This window comes from Oncorhynchus masou, chromosome 28, assembly GCF_036934945.1.
Source record: "Oncorhynchus masou masou isolate Uvic2021 chromosome 28, UVic_Omas_1.1, whole genome shotgun sequence".
Classification (NCBI taxonomy): domain Eukaryota; kingdom Metazoa; phylum Chordata; class Actinopteri; order Salmoniformes; family Salmonidae; genus Oncorhynchus; species Oncorhynchus masou.
The window spans coordinates 67503257-67528699 of record NC_088239.1 but is presented as its reverse complement, the minus strand read 5'-3'; the positions used below and the strand labels follow the sequence as shown (position 1 = coordinate 67528699).

The following is a 25443-nucleotide window of genomic DNA, read 5'->3' as shown; positions in this document are numbered from 1 at the left end:
GTCGTTATATAATACAGTTGAAGTCAGAAGTTTACATGCACTTAGGTTGGAGTCATTAAAACTTGTTTTTCAACCACTCCACAAATTTCTTAACAAACTATAGTTTTGGCAAGTCGGTTAGGACATCTACTGTGTGCATGACACAATAAATATTTCCAACAATTGTTTACAGACAGATTATTTCATTTATAATTCACTGTTTCACAATTCCAGTGGGTCAGAAGTTGACATTCACTAAGTTGACTGCCTTTAAACAGCTTGGAAAATTCCAGAAAATGTCATGGCTTTAGAAGCTTCTGATAGGCTAATTTAAATCATTTGAGTCAATTGGAGGTGTACCTGTGGATGTATTTCAAGGCCTACCTTCAATCTCAGTGTGTTTTTGCTTGACATCATGGGAAAATCAAAAGATATCAACCAAGACCTCAGAAAAACAATTGTAGACCTCCACAAGTCTGTTTCATCCTTGGGAGCCATTTCCAAACGCCTGAAGGTACCACGTTCATCTGTGCAAACAATAGTACGCAAGTATAAACACCATGGGACCACGCAGCCGTCATACCGCTCAGGAAGTTGACGCGTTCTGTCTCCTAGAGATGAATGTACTTTGGTGCAAAAAAATGCAAATCAATCCCAGAACAACAGCAAAGGACCTTGTGAAGATGCTGGAGGTAACAGGTACAAAAGTATCTATATCCACTGTAAAACGAGTCATATATCGACATAACTTGAAAGGTCGCTCAGCAAGGAAGAAGCCACTGCTCCAAAACTAACATAAAAAAGCCAGAGTACGGTTTGCAACTGCACATGGGGAGAAAGATACTTTTTGGAGAAATGTCCTCTGGTCTGATAAAACAAAAATATTACTGTTTGGCCATAATGACCATTATTATGTTTGGAGGAAAAAGGGGGAGGCTTGCAAGCCGAAGAACACTATCCCAACCGTGAAGCACGGGGGTGGCAGCATTATGTTGTGGGGGTGCTTTCCTGCAGGAGGGACTGGTGCACATCATAAAATAGATGGCATAATGAGGATGGAAAATTACGTGGATATATTGAAGCAACATATCAAGACATCAGTCAGGAAGTTAAAGCTTGGTTGCAAATGGGTCTTCCAAACAGACAATGAAGCATACTTCCAAAGTTGTGGCAAAATGGCTTAAGGACAATAAAGTCAAGGTATTGGAGTGGCCATCACAATGCCCTGACCTCAATCCCATAGAAAATGTGTGGGCAGAACTGAAAAAGCGTGTGCGAGCAAGGAGGCCTATAAACCTGACTCAGTTACACCAGCTCTGTCAGGAGTAATCGGCCAAAATTCACCCAATGTATTGTGGGAAGCTTGTAGAAGGCTACCCAAAACATTTGACCCAAGTTAAACAATTTAAAGACAACACTACCAAATACTAATTGAGTGTATGAAAACCTCCTACCCACTGGGAATGTGATGAAATAAATAAAAGCTAATATAAATCACTATACTACTGTTCCAACATTTCACATCCTTAAAATAAAGTGGTGATCCTAACTGACCTAAGACAGGGAATTTTTACTAGGATTAAATGTCAGGAATTGTGAGAAACTGAATTTAAATGTATTTGGCTAAGGTGTATGTAAACTTCCAACTTCAATAGTATGTAGTGTACTGTAGTGGCTCAACAAATCACACTTAGACAAAGCAACACGAAAAAAAATGTTTTTATTTATTTCTGAACTGTTTTATATAAGCAGTCCAACACATTTGCTCTACCTGTCTTGGAAACAAAACAAAATTCATTAAAACAAAATAATTTTTATAACAATTATTGAATAATATTATCAACAATGATCATTGTTGTCATAATCTCAATCGTAAGAGTAACCCAAAGCCAGTAGTATTTGTGGTACATGTAAAAGAGTGATGTGTGTGGAGCAGTTTTCTACAGCGAGACGTCTGGTGTGAGCTCGTAGACAGGAGGCGCCATTTCCCCAAAACACAATAAATATGAAAGAGCAAGAGTCTGCTATTCAAACAAAAATAACCATCTGGTAACTCGCAGGTTCAATAGAAGTCTATGTGCAAGATCCGAGCCAATGTCTTCACCACAAACAGATGAATATACATCACGATCCCAACCCTTCCCCTGCCCATCGTCATCTGAACAGAAATCTACATCGTTACATCTTTTTAAATAATCCTAGAGCATTTGTCATTTCATATACACATATATTCATATATATACTTGAATTTGTTAGTTTTTATCTTACTATATGCCTTCCTCTTTCAATATCGAGCGCGTGTGTTTGACAAAAACATCTCCACTAAATAAACATACTGACCAGCGATTGAATGCAGCACACACACCCACCCATTGAACCCATTAGAACCAAGCCCTGTGTGTGACAGGTAAAGGTGCCAAAAGAAAGACTCACTCCATGCTAGGACATAGAAACACCTCTCCTCACACTCTGCTCCACAGCACCAGTTGTTTGTTTTGTACCCTTTAAAAGACACACATTCGTCAGATTCAAGGGTTGAGTGTGTGTGTGTGTGTGTGTGTGTGTGTGTGTGTGTGTGTGTGTGTGTGTGTGTGTGTGTGTGTGTGTGTGTGTGGCCAAAGGCTGGTGCTGTGAGGGGTCAAAGTTGAGAGAGGAGAATTCATTGGTCCAGAACAGTCAGCCAAACAGCAACAGGTATTTGGCACATTGAACATCAAGTAAGTAACACATTGGCTTAAAAAGGTGCTACAAAGTCATTTCAACAAAAACTAAACCCATTCATTTGGTTTAAAAACAATTAAAAGACACCATGAAAGGTGACAGGTATCTCTAAAACAACATCACTTCCCTCTGACTTGTAAAGGCTACTAAGAATATCCCCCCCAGCCCCACATGCAGGTCACAGCTGAGGAAATGCATGGTTATAACAGACAAGGAACATTGTACTGCATGAAAAAACAAAAACCCTGAAATTACAATTGAGTGAACAAATTGTTTCACCTCTTCCTCTCTCTTTTCTAAAACATCTCCCAGCTGTGCGTTCATGTCATTCAGTTAAACATATCATGACTCCAGCCTGCAGCACAGCTGGTTCTCCTAAAACTGTGAAACATAAAGCTGCATTCTGGGTCACAATCAGAAATCATTTATAGGAAAGTTCAAACCAGCCTGAAGTGAACTAACTGATGGTTTGTGGAGTCAACAACCGAACACCTCTCTCTCTGCACTGACGCCCCTATACAGCCATTCCTGTGTGTCTGTCTGTAAATCTGCATGTGTGTGTAAATCTGCATGTGTGTGTGTAAATCTGCATGTGTGTGTAAATCTGCATGTGTGTGTGTAAATCTGCATGTGTGTGTAAATCTGCATGTGTGTGTGTAAATCTGCATGTGTGTGTAAATCTGCATGTGTGTGTGTAAATCTGCATGTGTGTGTAAATCTGCATGTGTGTGTGTAAATCTGCATGTGTGTGTGTAAATCTGCATGTGTGTGTGTAAATCTGCATGTGTGTGTGTAAATCTGCATGTGTGTGTAAATCTGCATGTGTGTGTGTAAATCTGCATGTGTGTGTAAATCTGCATGTGTGTGTGTAAATCTGCATGTGTGTGTAAATCTGCATCTGGATGGCTGCAAGACTATGGCACACACACAAATGAGGACTGCCCTGATACAATCACACAGCACAGTATTTGGCCCTCAGAGGTTCACAGATGCATGCACGTGCGCGCTCGCACACACCCACTGAGGTATGCACACTGCCAGTTGATTGAAAGCTGTCAGACCCGTCCCTCCCCACATGCCCATAGAGAAGAGGACAGACAGACATGTATTGTAGAGTAGTACTGTTTTATACAGGAGATACAGAGAAGGACTTGGGCTATATACACATACTGTGGCCCATAAAGATCGCTAGTCAGTCAGTAGATCCCTCCTCCATCTATGTCTGTCAGATTGACAGTGTGTCCTTCATACACACCATCCCCTGTTCCTATAGTCATAAGTACAAGCGTTCCCCGGTCTCCATGGTTACCAGCAGCTGTACAGGAGCCAATCGGGGAAGTTTGTCCATGGTCACAAGAGTTCCGTGCCAGTGAGATCTGTATCTGAGGGCGATGCCTGCTTTCAAACGGGTCCTCCTGGGTGCTCAGGTGACTCAAGTAAATATTGACGTTGGCACATTATGCACTTCAATGATGGAGGGAGGGACATGGAGGGAGGGAGGACATGAACAAAGGGTAAAAGTCTCTTCCAAATTCAAAGCAGCTTTCTTCCTCTCCTTTTTCATTCTCTGTTGAAGGAATAACAACCTGCTTCCACCTCTATGGCCCCATCTCTGGACACTGGACAGCAACAATAGCATACACACACAGGGACAATAACACACACACACACGGACAATAGCATACACACACACAGGGACAATAACACACACACACACACACATGGACAATAGCATACACACACACGGAGACAATAGCATACACACACACGGAGACAATAGCATACACACACACGGAGACAATAGCAAACACACACACACACACACACACACACACACACAGGGACAATACCATACACACACACACACCGACAATAGCATACACACACACACACCGACAATAGCATACACACACTCAGCGACAATAGCATACACACACTCAGCGACAATAGCATACACACACTCAGCGACAATAGCATACACACACTCAGCGACAATAGCATACACACACTCAGCGACAATAGCATACACACACTCAGCGACAATAGCATACACACACTCAGCGACAATAGCATACACACACTCAGCGACAATAGCATACACACACTCAGCGACAATAGCATACACACACTCAGCGACAATAGCATACACACACTCAGCGACAATAGCATACACACACTCAGCGACAATAGCATACACACACTCAGCGACAATAGCATACACACTCAGCGACAATAGCATACACACTCAGCGACAATAGCATACACACTCAGCGACAATAGCATACACACTCAGCGACAATAGCATACACACTCAGCGACAATAGCATACACACTCAGCCACAATAGCATACACACTCAGCCACAATAGCATACACACTCAGCCACAATAGCATACACACTCAGCCACAATAGCATACACACTCAGCCACAATAGCATACACACTCAGCCACAATAGCATACACACTCAGCCACAATAGCATACACACTCAGCCACAATAGCATACACACACAGCCACAATAGCATACACACTCAGCCACAATAGCATACACACTCAGCCACAATAGCATACACACTCAGCCACAATAGCATACACACTCAGCGACAATAGCATACACACTCAGCAACAACAGCATACACACACAGCAACAATAGCATACACACACAGCAACAATAGCATACACACACAGCAACAATAGCATACACACTCAGCAACAATAGCATACACACACAGCAACAATAGCATACACACACAGCAACAATAGCATACACACACAGCAACAATAGCATACACACACAGCAACAATAGCATACACACACAGCAACAATAGCATACACACACACAGCAACAATGCAATACACACACAGCAACACACAGGGACAATAGCGTACACACACAGCAACACACAGGGACAATAGCGTACACACACACAGCAACACACAGGGAAAATAACATACACACACAGCAACACACAGGGACAATAATGTACACACACAGCAACACACACACAGCAACACACAGGGAAAATAGCGTACACACAGGGACAATAATGTACACACACACAGCAACACACACAGGTCATTGCCATTCTCTTGGTATGTCCCAGCAGGTCTTTGCTCCTTCTGCTTTTCTCTCCTCCCCTCCGTATGAGCCCACAGGAGAGGAATGTCATTGGTCCAGCCCCCTCTCTCCAAGCGATGCCATTGGTCCAGATCTCACCTCCTGCTTTAGGTCCTGCCCCTCCACTAGAGTCAGACAATCCTGTGGAGAGTGGCTGGCAGGTGTGTGTGGCTCAGGTCCAGTCTCAAGACGAGCCTGGGGAATGAGGGAGACAAGGAGAAGAGGGAGCCCTAGTCTTCAGTCTCCTACTCCAGGGCTGCTTTCTGCTGCTCTGCCAGGTTGACTGGGTGGAATGCCAGTGCATTGGGGTGAGAGGAGTGTGTCATCATTGAGAAGTGACTACCCCGAGGCTACAGTGGGAGATGGAGGAGAGAAAACACTCTGGACCTCTTTAGGTACATGCACATCTCTTTCCCTTCATCCCAGGGTCCCATGGTACGCTTTGGCTTTCAGAGGAGAGAGGCTGCCGGCTTGGTCCATACACACTCCAGGGCGAGAGTGTGGGGTGTTACTGTATGTTTGTGTGTGTCTAGGGCTGGGGGGGCGGGGTCATAGAGGATGAGGTTGTAAGATGCGGTGTGTGTGTGTGTGTGTGTGCGCAGGTGTGTAGCCTAAAGGCCATTGCTGTTGTGGTGTGTGAGGGGAGGTTTGGAGAGCTCCACCCCCCAGCCCGTCCCTTCCCAATGACCTTAGGGGCGCGACGCAGCAGCTTCTGGGCCTCAGTGAACGCCTCGGTCAGCTCCTTCTTCCACTGGACAAACTCTGGGTCACTCTGCAGACAGGTAGCACACATATTACACACACACCTTCCATTTGACTAACTTACAACTAGCACAATCATTTATAGAGACCGACACAGTGAAAGGGGAAGAGACCAAGACAGAAAGATCTAGTAGTTTTCCTACGTACCTCACACTGCAAGACAAACTGCTTCCCTCCTTTGATGCGCAGCAAGATGCACTTCTTATCTTTAATCTGTGTCTCCTCCACCGTCACAATCTGCTCCATCGTCAGCAGGTTTTGCTGTTGAACACACACCAACCAATCAGAAATTCACTTCGGGGAGGAGAGGAATCAATCACAGACAAGCTGGCTTTGAGATGGACCAATCAAAATGGAGCTATAGAGAAGAGGGGTCTTCGGAACAGAGCTGCAGAGTAAGGACGCTTCTCTAAACTGAGGAGACACTCCAATCCATCTACTGCAGGAGGAAAGGAAGAGAGGAGGGCCAGCAGTGGTCAGACTTACCTTTGTGTCTTTTACAGAATGTTTTCATGTTCTTATCCAGGCCTACAGAATGTTTTCATGTTTTTATCCAGACCTACAGAATGTTTTCATGTTTTTATCCAGGCCTACAGAATGTTTTCATGTTTTTATCCAGACCTACAGAATGTTTTCATGTTTTTATCCAGACCTACAGAATGTTTTCATCTTTTTATCCAGACCTACAGAATGTTTTCATGTTTTTATCCAGGCCTACAGAATGTTTTCATGTTTTTATCCAGGCCTACAGAATGTTTTCATGTTTTTATCCAGACCTACAGAATGTTTTCATCTTTTTATCCAGACCTACAGAATGTTTTCATGTTTTTATCCAGACCTACAGAATGTTTTCATGTTTTTATCCAGGCCTACAGAATGTTTTCATGTTTTTATCCAGGCCTACAGAATGTTTTCATGTTTTTATCCAGACCTACAGAATGTTTTCATCTTTTTATCCAGACCTACAGAATGTTTTCATGTTTTTATCCAGACCTACAGAATGTTTTCATGTTTTTATCCAGGCCTACAGAATGTTTTCATGTTTTTATCCAGGCCTACAGAATGTTTTCATGTTTTTATCCAGGCCTACAGAATGTTTTCATCTTTTTATCCAGACCTACAGAATGTTTTCATGTTTTTATCCAGGCCTACAGAATGTTTTCATGTTTTTATCCAGACCTACAGAATGTTTTCATCTTTTTATCCAGGCCTACAGAATGTTTTCATCTTTTTATCCAGGCCTACAGAATGTTTTCATCTTTTTATCCAGGCCTACAGAATGTTTTCATCTTTTTATCCAGGCCTACAGAATGTTTTCATGTTTTTATCCAGACCTACAGAATGTTTTCATCTTTTTATCCAGACCTACAGAATGTTTTCATCTTTTTATCCAGGCCTACAGAATGTTTTCATCTTTTTATCCAGGCCTACAGAATGTTTTCATCTTTTTATCCAGACCTACAGAATGTTTTCATCTTTTTATCCAGGCCTACAGAATGTTTTCATCTTTTTATCCAGGCCTACAGAATGTTTTCATGTTTTTATCCAGGCCTACAGAATGTTTTCATCTTTTTATCCAGACCTACAGAATGTTTTCATCTTTTTATCCAGACCTACAGAATGTTTTCATGTTTTTATCCAGACCTACAGAATGTTTTCATGTTTTTATCCAGGCCTACAGAATGTTTTCATGTTTTTATCCAGGCCTACAGAATGTTTTCATGTTTTTATCCAGACCTACAGAATGTTTTCATCTTTTTATCCAGACCTACAGAATGTTTTCTTGTTTTTATCCAGACCTACAGAATGTTTTCATGTTTTTGTCCAGGCCTACAGAATGTTTTCATGTTTTTATCCAGGCCTACAGAATGTTTTCATGTTTTTATCCAGGCCTACAGAATGTTTTCATCTTTTTATCCAGACCTACAGAATGTTTTCATGTTTTTATCCAGGCCTACAGAATGTTTTCATGTTTTTATCCAGACCTACAGAATGTTTTCATGTTTTTATCCAGGCCTACAGAATGTTTTCATGTTTTTATCCAGACCTACAGAATGTTTTCATCTTTTTATCCAGGCCTACAGAATGTTTTCATGTTTTTATCCAGGCCTACAGAATGTTTTCATGTTTTTATCCAGACCTACAGAATGTTTTCATGTTTTTATCCAGGCCTACAGAATGTTTTCATGTTTTTATCCAGGCCTACAGAATGTTTTCATGTTTTTATCCAGGCCTACAGAATGTTTTCATGTTTTTATCCAGACCTACAGAATGTTTTCATGTTTTTATCCAGACCTACAGAATGTTTTCATGTTTTTATCCAGGCCTACAGAATGTTTTCATGTTTTTATCCAGACCTACAGAATGTTTTCATCTTTTTATCCAGACCTACAGAATGTTTTCATGTTTTTATCCAGACCTACAGAATGTTTTCATGTTTTTATCCAGGCCTACAGAATGTTTTCATGTTTTTATCCAGACCTACAGAATGTTTTCATCTTTTTATCCAGACCTACAGAATGTTTTCATGTTTTTATCCAGACCTACAGAATGTTTTCATGTTTTTATCCAGGCCTACAGAATGTTTTCATGTTTTTATCCAGGCCTACAGAATGTTTTCATGTTTTTATCCAGGCCTACAGAATGTTTTCATCTTTTTATCCAGACCTACAGAATGTTTTCATGTTTTTATCCAGGCCTACAGAATGTTTTCATGTTTTTATCCAGACCTACAGAATGTTTTCATCTTTTTATCCAGGCCTACAGAATGTTTTCATCTTTTTATCCAGGCCTACAGAATGTTTTCATCTTTTTATCCAGGCCTACAGAATGTTTTCATCTTTTTATCCAGGCCTACAGAATGTTTTCATGTTTTTATCCAGACCTACAGAATGTTTTCATCTTTTTATCCAGACCTACAGAATGTTTTCATCTTTTTATCCAGGCCTACAGAATGTTTTCATCTTTTTATCCAGGCCTACAGAATGTTTTCATCTTTTTATCCAGACCTACAGAATGTTTTCATCTTTTTATCCAGGCCTACAGAATGTTTTCATCTTTTTATCCAGGCCTACAGAATGTTTTCATGTTTTTATCCAGGCCTACAGAATGTTTTCATCTTTTTATCCAGACCTACAGAATGTTTTCATGTTTTTATCCAGACCTACAGAATGTTTTCATGTTTTTATCCAGACCTACAGAATGTTTTCATGTTTTTATCCAGGCCTACAGAATGTTTTCATGTTTTTATCCAGGCCTACAGAATGTTTTCATGTTTTTATCCAGGCCTACAGAATGTTTTCATCTTTTTATCCAGACCTACAGAATGTTTTCATGTTTTTATCCAGACCTACAGAATGTTTTCATGTTTTTATCCAGGCCTACAGAATGTTTTCATGTTTTTATCCAGGCCTACAGAATGTTTTCATGTTTTTATCCAGGCCTACAGAATGTTTTCATCTTTTTATCCAGACCTACAGAATGTTTTCATGTTTTTATCCAGGCCTACAGAATGTTTTCATGTTTTTATCCAGACCTACAGAATGTTTTCATGTTTTTATCCAGGCCTACAGAATGTTTTCATGTTTTTATCCAGACCTACAGAATGTTTTCATCTTTTTATCCAGGCCTACAGAATGTTTTCATGTTTTTATCCAGGCCTACAGAATGTTTTCATGTTTTTATCCAGACCTACAGAATGTTTTCATGTTTTTATCCAGGCCTACAGAATGTTTTCATGTTTTTATCCAGGCCTACAGAATGTTTTCATGTTTTTATCCAGGCCTACAGAATGTTTTCATGTTTTTATCCAGACCTACAGAATGTTTTCATGTTTTTATCCAGACCTACAGAATGTTTTCATGTTTTTATCCAGGCCTACAGAATGTTTTCATGTTTTTATCCAGACCTACAGAATGTTTTCATCTTTTTATCCAGACCTACAGAATGTTTTCATGTTTTTATCCAGACCTACAGAATGTTTTCATGTTTTTATCCAGGCCTACAGAATGTTTTCATGTTTTTATCCAGACCTACAGAATGTTTTCATGTTTTTATCCAGGCCTACAGAATGTTTTCATCTTTTTATCCAGACCTACAGAATGTTTTCATCTTTTTATCCAGGCCTACAGAATGTTTTCATGTTTTTATCCAGGCCTACAGAATGTTTTCATCTTTTTATCCAGGCCTACAGAATGTTTTCATCTTTTTATCCAGACCTACAGAATGTTTTCATCTTTTTATCCAGGCCTACAGAATGTTTTCATCTTTTTATCCAGGCCTACAGAATGTTTTCATGTTTTTATCCAGGCCTACAGAATGTTTTCATCTTTTTATCCAGACCTACAGAATGTTTTCATCTTTTTATCCAGGCCTACAGAATGTTTTCATGTTTTTATCCAGGCCTACAGAATGTTTTCATCTTTTTATCCAGGCCTACAGAATGTTTTCATGTTTTTATCCAGGCCTACAGAATGTTTTCATCTTTTTATCCAGACCTACAGAATGTTTTCATCTTTTTATCCAGGCCTACAGAATGTTTTCATCTTTTTATCCAGGCCTACAGAATGTTTTCATCTTTTTATCCAGGCCTACAGAATGTTTTCATGTTTTTATCCAGACCTACAGAATGTTTTCATGTTTTTATCCAGGCCTACAGAATGTTTTCATCTTTTTATCCAGGCCTACAGAATGTTTTCATCTTTTTATCCAGACCTACAGAATGTTTTCATCTTTTTATCCAGACCTACAGAATGTTTTCATCTTTTTATCCAGACCTACAGAATGTTTTCATGTTTTTATCCAGGCCTACAGAATGTTTTCATGTTTTTATCCAGACCTACAGAATGTTTTCATGTTTTTATCCAGGCCTACAGAATGTTTTCATGTTTTTATCCAGACCTACAGAATGTTTTCATGTTTTTATCCAGACCTACAGAATGTTTTCATCTTTTTATCCAGACCTACAGAATGTTTTCATCTTTTTATCCAGACCTACAGAATGTTTTCATCTTTTTATCCAGGCCTACAGAATGTTTTCATCTTTTTATCCAGGCCTACAGAATGTTTTCATCTTTTTATCCAGGCCTACAGAATGTTTTCATGTTTTAATTCCAGGCCTACAGAATGTTTTCATGTTTTAATTCCAGGCCTACAGAATGTTTTCATCTTTTTATCCAGACCTACAGAATGTTTTCATGTTTTAATTCCAGGCCCACAGAATGGAGCGAGGACAAACAACCTTCATGCACTGACAGACAGATGGACAATGACGAAGAATACACACACCCATCACACACCCATGAAAGCACATGCTTGTAAGTGGAAACAGACAGACAACCACATACGTGAACAACAGAAGAAGCACACCAACTTAGACACACAGGCACACAAAAAGGGATTGGGTAAGGTAGAGGTGTGTGTTGCTCACCCGTGACTCCCCCTCTCCCCTCCACTCCACTCGGTTGGGGAACAGGTAGAAGTATCGGCGCTGCCACTGCGTCAGGAACGGGTTCCCCAGCTTCAACATGTAGCCGTGCATTATACAGTCCTTCCCCAGGGCATAGTCTGAAGCACACAATAAACACACATGGAAGGAAAGCCAGCGCCAGCAGGTACAAGGAAAAGCTTACCCATGATGTGTGTGAGGTAGGGCGTCACAATGATAAAACACTATGTTCCACAGTACCTACTGTCTTACAACTGTTTTGTTACAACACAAGTCATATCATCAATACAAAAATATTGCAATATAACATTCAGTCCATATCGTGCATCTCTAGTGTGATGTTTGTGGAGACGTGCGCCGTGTGTGTGGAGACGTGCGCCGTGTGTGTGTGTGTGTGTGTGGAGACGTGCGCCGTGTGTGTGTGTGTGTGGAGACGTGCGCCGTGTGTGTGTGTGTGGAGATGTGCGCCGTGTGTGTGGAGACGTGCGCCGTGTGTGTGTGTGTGTGGAGACGTGCGCCGTGTGTGTGTGTGTGGAGATGTGCGCCGTGTGTGTGTGTGTGGAGATGTGCGCCGTGTGTGTGTGGAGATGTGCGCCGTGTGTGTGGAGACGTGCGCCGTGTGTGTGGAGACGTGCGCCGTGTGTGTGTCTGTGTGTGTGGAGACGTGCGCCGTGTGTGTGTGTGTGGAGACGTGCATCGTGTGTGTGGAGACGTGCGCCGTGTGTGTGTGTGTGTGGAGACGTGCGCCGTGTGTGTGTGTGTGTGGAGACGTGCGCCGTGTGTGTGTGTGTGTGGAGACGTGCGCCGTGTTTGTGGAGACGTGCGCCGTGTGTATGGAGACGTGCGCCGTGTGTGTGGAGACGTGCGCCGTGTGTGTGCGTGTGTGGAGACGTGCGCCGTGTGTGTGGAGACGTGCGTCGTGTGTGGGGAGACGTGCGTCGTGTGTGTGGAGACGTGCGTCGTGTGTGTGGAGACGTGCGCCGTGTGTGTGGAGACGTGCACCGTGTGTGTGGAGACGTGCGTCGTGTGTGTGGAGACGTGCGTCGTGTGTGTGGAGACGTGCGTCGTGTGTGTGTGAAGACGTGCACCGTGTGTGTGTGGAGACGTGCGTCGTGTGTGTGGAGACGTGCGCCGTGTGTGTGTGTGTGTGTGGAGACGTGCGTCGTGTGTGTGGAGACGTGCGCCGTGTGTGTGGAGACGTGCGCCGTGTGTGTGGAGACGTGCGTCGTGTGTGTGTGTGCGTGGAGACGTGCGTCGTGTGTGTGTGGAGACGTGCGTCGTGTGTGTGTGTGTGGAGACGTGCGTCGTGTGTGTGGAGACGTGCGCCGTGTGTGTGGAGACGTGCGTCGTGTGTGTGTGTGCGGAGACGTGCGTCGTGTGTGTGTGTGTGTGTGTGTGGAGATGTGCGCCGTGTGTGTGTGGAGATGTGCGCCGTGTGTGTGGAGACGTGCGCCGTGTGTGTGGAGACGTGCGCCGTGTGTGTGGAGACGGGAGACGTGCGTCGTGTGGAGACGGGAGACGTGCGTCGTGTGTGTGGAGACGTGCGCCGTGTGTGTGGAGACGTGCGCCGTGTGTGTGGAGACGTGCGTCGTGTGTGTGGAGACGTGCGTCGTGTGTGTGGAGACGTGCGTCGTGTGTGTGTGAAGACGTGCACCGTGTGTGTGGAGACGTGCGTCGTGTGTGTGGAGACGTGCGCCGTGTGTGTGTGTGTGTGTGTGTGGAGACGTGCGTCGTGTGTGTGGAGACGTGCGCCGTGTGTGTGGAGACGTGCGCCGTGTGTGTGGAGACGTGCGTCGTGTGTGTGTGTGCGTGGAGACGTGCGTCGTGTGTGCGTGGAGACGTGCGTCGTGTGTGTGTGGAGACGTGCGTCGTGTGTGTGTGTGTGGAGACGTGCGTCGTGTGTGTGGAGACGTGCGCCGTGTGTGTGGAGACGTGCGTCGTGTGTGTGTGTGCGGAGACGTGCGTCGTGTGTGTGTGTGTGTGGAGATGTGCGCCGTGTGTGTGTGGAGATGTGCGCCGTGTGTGTGGAGACGTGCGCCGTGTGTGTGGAGACGTGCGCCGTGTGTGTGTGTGGAGACGTGCGCCGTGTGTGTGTGTGTGTGGAGACGTGCGTCGTGTGTGTGGAGACGTGCGCCGTGTGTGTGTGTGCGGAGACGTGCGTCGTGTGTGTGTGTGTGTGTGTGTGTGGAGATGTGCGCCGTGTGTGTGTGGAGATGTGCGCCGTGTGTGTGGAGACGTGCGCCGTGTGTGTGGAGACGTGCGCCGTGTGTGTGTGTGTGTGGAGACGTGCGCCGTGTGTGTGTGTGTGTGGAGACGTGCGTCGTGTGTGTGGAGACGTGCGCCGTGTGTGTGTGTGTGTGTGTGTGGAGACGTGCGCCGTGTGTGTGTGGAGACGTGCGCCGTGTGTGTGTGTGTGGAGACGTGCGCCGTGTTTGTGGAGACGTGCGTCGTGTGTGTGGAGACGTGCGCCGTGTGTGTGGAGACGTGCGTCGTGTGTGTGTGTGCGTGGAGACGTGCGTCGTGTGTGTGTGGAGACGTGCGTCGTGTGTGTGTGTGTGGAGACGTGCGTCGTGTGTGTGGAGACGTGCGCCGTGTGTGTGGAGACGTGCGTCGTGTGTGTGTGTGCGGAGACGTGCGTCGTGTGTGTGTGTGTGTGTGTGTGGAGATGTGCGCCGTGTGTGTGTGGAGACGTGCGCCGTGTGTGTGGAGACGTGCGCCGTGTGTGTGGAGACGGGAGACGTGCGTCGTGTGTGTGGAGACGTGCGTCGTGTGTGTGGAGACGTGCGCCGTGTGTGTGGAGACGTGCGTCGTGTGTGTGGAGACGTGCGTCGTGTGTGTGGAGACGTGCGTCGTGTGTGTGTGAAGACGTGCGCCGTGTGTGTGTGGAGACGTGCGTCGTGTGTGTGGAGACGTGCGCCGTGTGTGTGTGTGTGTGTGTGGAGACGTGCGTCGTGTGTGTGGAGACGTGCGCCGTGTGTGTGGAGACGTGCGCCGTGTGTGTGGGAGACGTGCGTCGTGTGTGTGTGTGCGTGGAGACGTGCGTCGTGTGTGTGGGAGACGTGCGTCGTGTGTGTGTGTGTGTGGAGACGTGCGTCGTGTGTGTGGAGACGTGCGCCGTGTGTGTGGAGACGTGCGTCGTGTGTGTGTGTGCGGAGACGTGCGTCGTGTGTGTGTGTGTGTGTGTGTGTGTGTGTGTGTGTGGAGATGTGCGCCGTGTGTGTGTGGAGATGTGCGCCGTGTGTGTGGAGACGTGCGCCGTGTGTGTGGAGACGTGCGCCGTGTGTGTGTGTGTGTGTGGGAGACGTGCGCCGTGTGTGTGTGTGTGTGGAGACGTGCGCCGTGTGTGTGGAGACGTGCGTCGTGTGTGTGTGTGCGGAGACGTGCGTCGTGTGTGTGTGTGTGTGTGTGTGTGGAGATGTGCGCCGTGTGTGTGTGGAGATGTGCGCCGTGTGTGGAGACGTGCGCCGTGTGTGTGGAGACGTGCGCCGTGTGTGTGTGTGTGGAGACGTGCGCCGTGTGTGTGTGTGTGTGGAGACGTGCGTCGTGTGTGTGGAGACGTGCGCCGTGTGTGTGTGTGTGTGTGTGTGAGACGTGCGCCGTGTGTGTGTGGAGACGTGCGCCGTGTGTGTGTGTGTGGAGACGTGCGCCGTGTTTGTGGAGACGTGCGTCGTGTGTGTGGAGACGTGCGCCGTGTGTGTGGAGACGTGCGCCGTGTGTGTGGAGACGTGCGCCGTGTGTGTGGAGACGTGCGCCGTGTGTGTGTGTGTGTGGAGACGTGCGCCGTGTGTGTGTGTGTGTGGAGACGTGCGCCGTGTGTGGGAGACGTGCGTCGTGTGTGTGGAGACGTGCGCCGTGTGTGTGGAGACGTGCGCCGTGTGTGTGCGTGTGTGGAGACGTGCGTCGTGTGTGTGGAGACGTGCGTCGTGTGTGTGTGTGTGTGGAGACGTGCGTCGTGTGTGTGTGCGTGTGGAGACGTGCGCCGTGTGTGTGGAGACGTGCGCCGTGTGTGTGGAGACGTGCGCCGTGTGTGTGGAGACGTGCGCCGTGTGTGTGGAGACGTGCGCCGTGTGTGTGGAGACGTGCGTCGTGTGTGTGGAGACGTGCGCCGTGTGTGTGCGTGTGTGGAGACGTGCGCCGTGTGTGTGGAGACGTGCGTCGTGTGTGTGTGTGCGTGGAGACGTGCGTCGTGTGTGTGTGTGTGTGGAGACGTGCGCCGTGTGTGTGGAGACGTGCGCCGTGTGTGTGGAGACGTGCGTCGTGTGTGTGTGTGCGTGGAGACGTGCGTCGTGTGTGTGTGTGTGTGTGTGGAGACGTGCGCCGTGTGTGTGGAGACGTGCACCGTGTGTGTGGAGACGTGCGTCGTGTGTGTGGAGACGTTCGTCGTGTGTGTGTGGAGACGTGCGTCGTGTGTGGAGACGTGCGCCGTGTGTGTGGAGACGTGCGTCGTGTGTGTGGAGACGTGCGTCGTGTGTTTGTGGAGACGTGCGTCGTGTGTGTGTGTGTGCGTCACATGCGTCGTGTGTGTGCGTGGAGACGTGCGTCTTGTGTGTGTGCGAGGAGACGTGCGTCGTGTGTGTTTGCGTGGAGACGTGCGTCGCGTGTGTGTGTGCGTGTGGAGACGTGCGTCGTGTGTGTGCGTGTGGAGACGTGCGTCGTGTGTGTGTGTGTGTGTGGAGACGTGCGTGTGTGTGTGGAGATGTGCGCCGTGTGTGTGTGTGTGGAGACGTGCGCCGTGTGTGTGTGGAGACGTGCGCCGTGTGTGTGTGTGTGGAGACGTGCGCCGTGTGTGTGTGTGTGTGGAGACGTGCGCCGTGTGTGTGTGTGGAGACGTGCGCCGTGTGTGTGTGGAGACGTGCGCCGTGTGTGGAGACGTGCGTCGTGTGTGTGGAGACGTGCGTCGTGTGTGTGTGGAGACGTGCGTTGTGTGTGTGTGTGTGTGCGTCACATGCGTCGTGTGTGTGCGTGGAGACGTGCGTCGTGTTGGTATGTGTGTGTGGAGACGTGCGTCGTGTGTGTGGAGACGTGCGCCGTGTGTGTGGAGACGTGCGCCGTGTGTGTGGAGACGTGCGCCGTGTGTGTGGAGACGTGCGTCGTGTGTGTGTGTGCGTGGAGACGTGCGTCGTGTGTGTGTGTGTGTGGAGACGTGCGCCGTGTGTGTGGACGTGCGCGTGTGTGTGGAGACGTGCGCCGTGTGTGTGGAGCGTGCGTCGTGTGTGTGTGTTGTGGTGGAGACGTGCGTCGTGTGTGTGTGTGTGTGTGGGAGACGTGCGCCGTGTGTGTGGAGACGTGCACCGTGTGTGTGGAGACGTGCGTCGTGTGTGTGGTGGAGACGTTCGTCGTGTGTGTGTGGAGACGTGCGTCGTGTGTGTGTGTGTGACGTGCGCCGTGTGTGTGGAGACGTGCGTCGTGTGTGTGGAGACGTGCGTCGTGTGTTTGTGGAGACGTGCGTCGTGTGTGTGTTTGTGTGTGTGTGCGTCACATGCGTCGTGTGTGTGCGTGGAGACGTGCGTCGTGTGTGTGTGTGCGAGGAGACGTGCGTCGTGTGTGTTTGCGTGGAGACGTGCGTCGTGTGTGTGTGTGCGTGTGGAGACGTGCGTCGTGTGTGTGCGTGTGGAGACGTGCGTCGTGTGTGTGTGTGTGTGAGACGTGCGTGTGTGTGTGGAGATGTGCGCCGTGTGTGTGTGTGTGGAGATGTGCGCCGTGTGTGTGTGTGTGTGGAGACGTGCGCCGTGTGTGTGGAGACGTGCGTCGTGTGTGTGTGTGCGTGGAGACGTGCGTCGTGTGTGTGTGTGTGGGAGACGTGCGCCGTGTGTGTGGCGACGTGCGCCGTGTGTGTGGAGACGTGCGTCGTGTGTGTGTGTGCGTGGAGACGTGCGTCGTGTGTTCGTGCGTGTGTGTGTGTGTGTGGAGACGTGCGCCGTGTGTGTGGAGACGTGCACCGTGTGTGTGGAGACGTGCGTCGTGTGTGTGGAGACGTTCGTCGTGTGTGTGTGGAGACGTGCGTCGTGTGTGGAGACGTGCGCCGTGTGTGGAGACGTGCGTCGTGTGTGTGGAGACGTGCGTCGTGTGTTTGTGGAGACGTGCGTCGTGTGTGTGTGTGTGCGTCACATGCGTCGTGTGTGTGCGTGGAGACGTGCGTCTTGTGTGTGTGCGAGGAGACGTGCGTCGTGTGTGTTTGCGTGGAGACGTGCGTCGCGTGTGTGTGTGCGTGTGGAGACGTGCGTCGTGTGTGTGCGTGTGGAGACGTGCGTCGTGTGTGTGTGTGTGTGTGGAGACGTGCGTGTGTGTGTGGAGATGTGCGCCGTGTGTGTGTGTGTGGAGACGTGCGCCGTGTGTGTGTGGAGACGTGCGCCGTGTGTGTGTGTGTGGAGACGTGCGCCGTGTGTGTGTGTGTGGGAGACGTGCGCCGTGTGTGTGTGTGTGTGGAGACGTGCGCCGTGTGTGTGTGGAGACGTGCGCCGTGTGTGGAGACGTGCGTCGTGTGTGTGGAGACGTGCGTCGTGTGTGTGTGGAGACGTGCGTTGTGTGTGTGTGTGTGTGTGCGTCACATGCGTCGTGTGTGTGCGTGGAGACGTGCGTCGTGTTGGTATGTGTGTGTGGAGACGTGCGTCGTGTGTGTGGAGACGTGCGCCGTGTGTGTGGAGACGTGCGCCGTGTGTGTGGAGACGTGCGCCGTGTGTGTGGAGACGTGCGTCGTGTGTGTGTGCGTGGAGACGTGCGTCGTGTGTGTGTGTGTGTGGAGACGTGCGCCGTGTGTGTGGAGACGTGCGCCGTGTGTGTGGAGACGTGCGTCGTGTGTGTGTGTGCGTGGAGACGTGCGTCGTGTGTGTGTGTGTGTGTGTGGAGACGTGCGCCGTGTGTGTGGAGACGTGCACCGTGTGTGTGGAGACGTGCGTCGTGTGTGTGGAGACGTTCGTCGTGTGTGTGGAGACGTGCGTCGTGTGTGGAGACGTGCGCCGTGTGTGTGGAGACGTGCGTCGTGTGTGTGGAGACGTGCGTCGTGTGTTTGTGGAGACGTGCGTCGTGTGTGTGTGTGTGTGCGTCACATGCGTCGTGTGTGTGCGTGGAGACGTGCGTCGTGTGTGTGTGTGCGAGGAGACGTGCGTCGTGTGTGTTTGCGTGGAGACGTGCGTCGTGTGTGTGTGTGCGTGTGGAGACGTGCGTCGTGTGTGTGCGTGTGGAGACGTGCGTCGTGTGTGTGTGTGTGTGTGGAGACGTGCGTGTGTGTGTGGAGATGTGCGCCGTGTGTGTGTGTGTGGAGATGTGCGCCGTGTGTGTGTGTGTGGAGACGTGCGCCGTGTGTGTGTGTGTGGAGACGTGCGCCGTGTGTGTGTGTGTGTGTGGAGACGTGCGCCGTGTGTGGAGACGTGCGTCGTGTGTGTGGAGACGTGCGTCGTGTGTGTGTGGAGACGTGCGTTGTGTGTGTGTGTGTGTGTGCGTCACATGCGTCGTGTGTGTGCGTGGAGACGTGCGTCGTGTGTGTGTGTGTGGAGACGTGCGTCGTGTGTGTGGAGACGTGCGCCGTGTGTGTGGAGACGTGCGCCGTGTGTGTGGAGACGTGCGCCGTGTGTGTGTGTGTGTGGAGACGTGCGCCGTGTGTGTGGAGACGTGCGCCGTGTGTGTGGAGACGTGCGCCGTGTGTGTGTGTGTGTGTGGAGACGTGCGTCGTGTGTGTGGAGACGTGCGCCGTGTGTGTGTGTGCGTGGAGACGTGCGTCGTGTGTGTGTGTGTGTGTGGAGACGTGCGTCGTGTGTGTGCGTGTGGAGACGTGCGTCGTGTGTGTGCGTGTGTGGGTGTGGAGACGTACGTCGTGTGTGTGTGTGTGTGCGTGTGGAGACGTGCGTCGTGTGTGTGTGTGTGTGTGTGTGTGTGGAGACGTGCGTCGTGTGTGTCCTCACCCTCCTCGTGGCCCAGCTGTTTGTTCTTGGCCCTCTTGCGGGCCTCGTTCTTGTCCGTGTCGGAGTTGACCGCCTCGTACACCGTCTCAGCCACCTCCTGCTGCCAGCGCTCTGAGATGACCAGCGGGAAGTTCTTATACAACTCCTGGTCACTGTCCAACAACTGGAGAGAGGGAGAGAGGTGAAAGGGGAGAGGAAGAGAAAGAGAGGTGAAAGGGGAGAGAAAGAGAAAGAGGGAGAGGTGAAAGGGGAGAGGAAGAGAAAGAGGTGAAAGGGGAGAGGAAGAGGGAGAGAGGTGAAAGGGGAGAGGAAGAAGGAGAGAGGTGAAAGGGGAGAGGAAGAGGAGAGAAAGAGGGAGAGAGGTGAAAGGGGAGAGGAAGAGAAAGAGGGAGAGAGGTGAAAGGAAGAGGAGAGAAAGAGGGAGAGGTGAAAGGGGAGAGGAAGAGGGAGAGAGGTGAAAGGGGAGAGGAAGAGAAAGAGGGGGAGAGGTGAAAGGGGAGAGGAAGAGGGAGAGAGGTGAAAGGGGAGAGGAAGAGAAAGAGGGAGAGAGGTGAAAGAGGAGAGGGAAAGGAAGAGGGAGAGAGGTGAAAGGGGAGAGGAAGAGGGAGAGAGGTGAAAGGGGAGAGGAAGAGGGAGAGAGGTGAAAGGGGAGAGGAAGAGAAAGAGGGAGAGAGGTGAAAGGGGAGAGGAAGAGGGAGAGAGGTGAAAGAAAGAGGAGAGAAAGAGGGAGAGAGGTGAAAGGAAGAGGAGAGAAAGAGGGAGAGAGGTGAAAGGAAGAGGAAGAGAAAGAGGGAGAGGTGAAAGGGGAGAGGAAGAGGGAGAGAGGTGAAAGGCGAGAGGAAGAAAAAGAGGGAGAGAGGTGAAAGGAAGGGGAGAGGAAGAGAAAGAGGGAGAGAGGTGAAAGGAAGAGGAGAGGAAGAGGGAGAGAGGTGAAAGGGGAGAGGAAGAGAAAGAGGGAGAGGTGAAAGGGGAGAGGAAGAGGTAGAGAGGTGAAAGGGGAGAGAAAGAGAAAGAGGGAGAGGTGAAAGGGGAGAGGAAGAGAAAGAGGTGAAAGGGGAGAGGAAGAGGGAGAGAGGTGAAAGGGGAGAGGAAGAAGGAGAGAGGTGAAAGGGGAGAGGAAGAGGAGAGAAAGAGGGAGAGAGGTGAAAGGGGAGAGGAAGAGAAAGAGGGAGAGAGGTGAAAGGAAGAGGAAGAGAAAGAGGGAGAGAGGTGAAAGGAAGAGGAGAGAAAGAGGGAGAGGTGAAAGGAAGAGGAGAGAAAGAGGGAGAGGTGAAAGGGGAGAGGACGAGAAAGAGGGAGAGCGGTGAAAGGGGAGAGGAAGAGGGAGAGAGGTGAAAGAAAGAGGAGAGAAAGAGGGAGAGAGGTGAAAGGAAGAGGAGAGAAAGAGGGAGAGAGGTGAAAGGAAGAGGAAGAGAAAGAGGGAGAGGTGAAAGGGGAGAGGAAGAGGGAGAGAGGTGAAAGGCGAGAGGAAGAAAAAGAGGGAGAGAGGTGAAAGGAAGGGGAGAGGAAGAGAAAGAGGGAGAGAGGTGAAAGGAAGAGGAGAGGAAGAGGTGAAAGGGGAGAGGACGAGAAAGAGGGAGAGAGGTGAAAGAAAGAGGAGAGAAAGAGGGAGAGAGGTGAAAGGAAGAGGAGAGGAAGAGGGAGAGGTGAAAGGGGAGAGGACGAGAAAGAGGGAGAGAGGTGAAAGGAAGAGGAGAGAAAGAGGGAGAGAGGTGAAAGGAAGAGGAGAGAAAGAGGGAGAGGTGAAAGGGGAGAGGAAGAGGGAGAGAGGTGAAAGGGGAGAGGAAGAGAAAGAGGGAGAGGTGAAAGGGGAGAGGAAGAGGTAGAGAGGTGAAAGAAAGAGGAGATAAAGAGGGAGAGAGGTGAAAGGAAGAGGAGAGAAAGAGGGAGAGAGGTGAAAGGAAGAGGAAGAGAAAGAGGGAGAGGTGAAAGGGGAGAGGAAGAGGGAGAGAGGTGAAAGGCAAGAGGAAGAGAAAGAGGGAGAGAGGTGAAAGGAAAGGAAGAGAAAGAGGGAGAGAGGTGAAAGGAAGAGGAGAGGAAGAGGGAGAGGTGAAAGGGGAGAGGAAGAGAAAGAGGGAGAGAGGTGAAAGGGGAGAGAAAGAGGGAGAGGTGAAAGGGGAGAGGAAGAGGGAGAGAGATGAAAGGGGAGAGGAAGAGAAAGAGGGAGAGAGGTGAAAGGGGAGAGGAAAGAAAGAAAGAGAGAAGTGAAAGGGGAGAGGAAGAGGAAGAGGGAGAGAAACGACACAGCTATGAGGTGGAAGGCTAAGTGAAGTAATACCTGAGAACCACGTCACCAGTCCTTGTGAGACCTGCTAAGCTGTGCAGCACCACTGTAATTAAGGCAACCTGGAACGCTCCCAACGTTCCTAATGCTGTTGTGTAATGTTAAACCTCTGTTGGAAGGACTTTCTCTCTGAACACTGATAGAGTCACGTTACACCTCAGCCTCCGTGTGTGTGAGCATGTATGGGCATGTGTGAGCGTGTGTTTGTGAGCATGTATGAACATGTGTGAGCGCATATGTGTGTGCATGTGTGCGTTGCAGTATGATGTAGGTGAGTGTGTATATCAGGATCAGCGGTTATATAATGCTGTGGATTTGACTGATGCCCTTGGTGTTTCATGAGATACGGGTTGTGTGTGTTGGAGCTTTACCTTGATGCCCTTGGTGTTTCATGAGATACGGGTTGTGTGTGTTGGAGCTTTACCTTGATGCCCTTGGTGTTTCATGAGATACGGGTTGTGTGTGTTGGAGCTTTACCTTGATGCCCTTGGTGTTTCATGAGATACGGGTTGTGTGTGTTGGAGCTTTACCTTGATGCCCTTGGTGTTTCATGAGATACGGGTTGTGTGTGTTGGAGCTTTACCTTGATGCCCTTGGTGTTTCATGAGATACGGGTTGTGTGTGTTGGAGCTTTACCTTGATGCCCTTGGTGTTTCATGAGATACGGGTTGTGTGTGTTGGAGCTTTACCTTGATGCCCTTGGTGTTTCATGAGATACGGGTTGTGTGTGTTGGAGCTTTACCTTGATGCCCTTGGTGTTTCATGAGATACGGGTTGTGTGTGTTGGAGCTTTACCTTGATGCCCTTGGTGGTGTTTCATGAGATACGGGTTGTGTGTGTTGGAGCTTTACCTTGATGCCCTTGGTGTTTCATGAGATACGGGTTGTGTGTGTTGGAGCTTTACCTTGATGCCCTTGGTGTTTCATGAGATACGGGTTGTGTGTGTTGGAGCTTTACCTTGATGCCCTTGGTGTTTCATGAGATACGGGTTGTGTGTGTTGGAGCTTTACCTTGATGCCCTTGGTGTTTCATGAGATACGGGTTGTGTGTGTTGGAGCTTTACCTTGATGCCCTTGGTGTTTCATGAGATACGGGTTGTGTGTGTTGGAGCTTTACCTTGATGCCCTTGGTGTTTCATGAGATACGGGTTGTGTGTGTTGGAGCTTTACCTTGATGCCCTTGGTGTTTCATGAGATACGGGTTGTGTGTGTTGGAGCTTTACCTTGATGCCCTTGGTGTTTCATGAGATACGGGTTGTGTGTGTTGGAGCTTTACCTTGATGCCCTTGGTGTTTCATGAGATACGGGTTGTGTGTGTTGGAGCTTTACCTTGATGCCCTTGGTGTTTCATGAGATACGGGTTGTGTGTGTTGGAGCTTTACCTTGATGCCCTTGGTGTTTCATGAGATACGGGTTGTGTGTGTTGGAGCTTTACCTTGATGCCCTTGGTGTTTCATGAGATACGGGTTGTGTGTGTTGGAGCTTTACCTTGATGCCCTTGGTGTCCTCCTCATCAAAGGAACCAATGTCAAAAGCATCTGCTGCATTTACCTCTCCTCTAGGAGGGATGAGAGGGGGAGAATACTGGAGGAGAGGAGGAAGAGGGGGGGAAAGGGGATCAGTATTAGAGAAGGAAAAAAGGGTGAGTGAACAAAACAACGACTACATTCCTACAGCAGAGGAGTAACCATGGCAACAGATGGAGAGAAAGAGAACAGGGACGACTGTCCAGACTGGGAGGCTTTATAACAAACCGGGTCACCTGATTCAACACACACACACGCCTTACCTTCTGGAGATACACTTGCTGCCAGTCAATGCCTTTGAAGAACAGATGCTCCTTCACCTCTGGGGCCCTGTGTGTGTGTGTGTGTGTGTGTGTGTGTGTGTGTGTGTGTGTGTGTGTGTGTGTGTGTGTGTGTGTAGAGAAAGGGAGCGAGAGAGAAAAAGCCAGGTCATTCTCACATTGGGACAGTTCCAAGACCTAACAGCAGGAGGCAGTATTTCCAAATTAAAACCGTGCTCGACAAACTAGGTTACGGACTATTATAATACATAGGCCTTTCACAATATTCACACTAGGCCTTATACTCAATCATGTTGCTCAGGACAGGTGCATGGTAACTCTATTGGTGCATTGAAAGACAAATGCCCAGAACAGTTAAATATGGTTTATGAGGTATGCAGTCCAAGGTTGAAGTTTCTTAAAACCTAACATTAAGATCAATGATTGTAAAACGATGTTAGTAGTAGCATGTGTTTGGGTGTGCGCGAGTGTGTACCCTCGTCCCAGGCAGCCCAGTCTTTTCACCACGTCTCTCTGCAGCAGACCCTCCAATAGACCCTTCAGCTCCACAGAGAACGAGTCTGGCAACTCCACATTCTACGGAGAGGAGAGAGAGAGAAAGGGGAGGAGATTAGTCTCATTTCCTGCTTTAACAAGATAAATACTGACTTGATTTATCATGACAATAAAGCTTATTCCATATGTATTGAAAATTGAGAGAACTGTATGTCCACAGTTCTCCTCCATAACACTCTCATTCCAAGCCCTCTGACTTTGGTGGTGATCATTTATCTAATAAAACCATTAAATCTGAATTCCTAACAGGGATTATATAGATTACTCAGATTAAGTGGCTGGATTAAAACCTAATCTGATTTAATCTCGACTGACAATACTTTCCTTGTTTAGCCTCTCCTAACAGAGGGGTGGTTCTCTCTGCTCTGATATGCCATAGTCTTCTACAGTAGACATACTCTAGTCAAGACCAGGGGTGACCAACCCTCTTCAAGGAGAATTACCACATGTGCAGGTTTTGGTTCCAGCCCTGCTCTAACACCTGATCCAGCTAATCGTGGTCCTGAGGAGTAGCTGCAACGAAGCTCGGCCTGAGTGTAGCTTCTCAAGAGGGTTTGGCACGGCTGGTGTAGGCCTCCCCTCGTAGTCTATGCTAGAACACACTCTATGGCTTTCTTTCTCCCCAATTTCATGTTATTCTTCCATTGCAAATCTACCATTCCAGTGTTTTACTTGCTATATTGTATTTACTTTGCCACCATGGCCTTTTTTTGCCTTTACCTCCCTTATCTCACCTCATTTGCTCACATCGTATATAGACTTGTTTATACTGTATTATTGACTGCATATTTGTTTTACTCCATGTGTAACTCTGTGTTGTTGTATGTGTCGAACTGCTTTGCTTTATCTTGGCCAGGTCGCAATTGTAAATG

At 48.6% G+C, this 25443-nt stretch overlaps 2 protein-coding genes across 2 annotated transcripts in view; both read right to left on the bottom strand.

Moving 5' to 3' along the window:
* The window catches only part of LOC135517047 (unconventional myosin-XVIIIb-like), a 66874-nt gene extending 63976 nt beyond the window's left edge, over positions 1 to 2898 (bottom strand). The window contains exon 1 of the mRNA XM_064941073.1: positions 2835 to 2898. Within this exon, the coding sequence (XP_064797145.1) occupies positions 2835 to 2898 (64 nt within the window). The remainder of the gene's footprint in view (positions 1 to 2834) is intronic.
* LOC135518136 (G protein-coupled receptor kinase 3-like) overlaps positions 1681 to 25443 on the bottom strand; it is a 90640-nt gene continuing 66877 nt past the window's right edge. The window contains 8 exon segments of the mRNA XM_064943049.1: positions 1681 to 6484; positions 6487 to 6592; positions 6730 to 6843; positions 12011 to 12147; positions 19927 to 20089; positions 23698 to 23793; positions 23999 to 24065; positions 24492 to 24592. Of these exon segments, the coding sequence (XP_064799121.1) occupies positions 6432 to 6484; positions 6487 to 6592; positions 6730 to 6843; positions 12011 to 12147; positions 19927 to 20089; positions 23698 to 23793; positions 23999 to 24065; positions 24492 to 24592 (837 nt within the window). The 3' untranslated portion in view covers positions 1681 to 6431.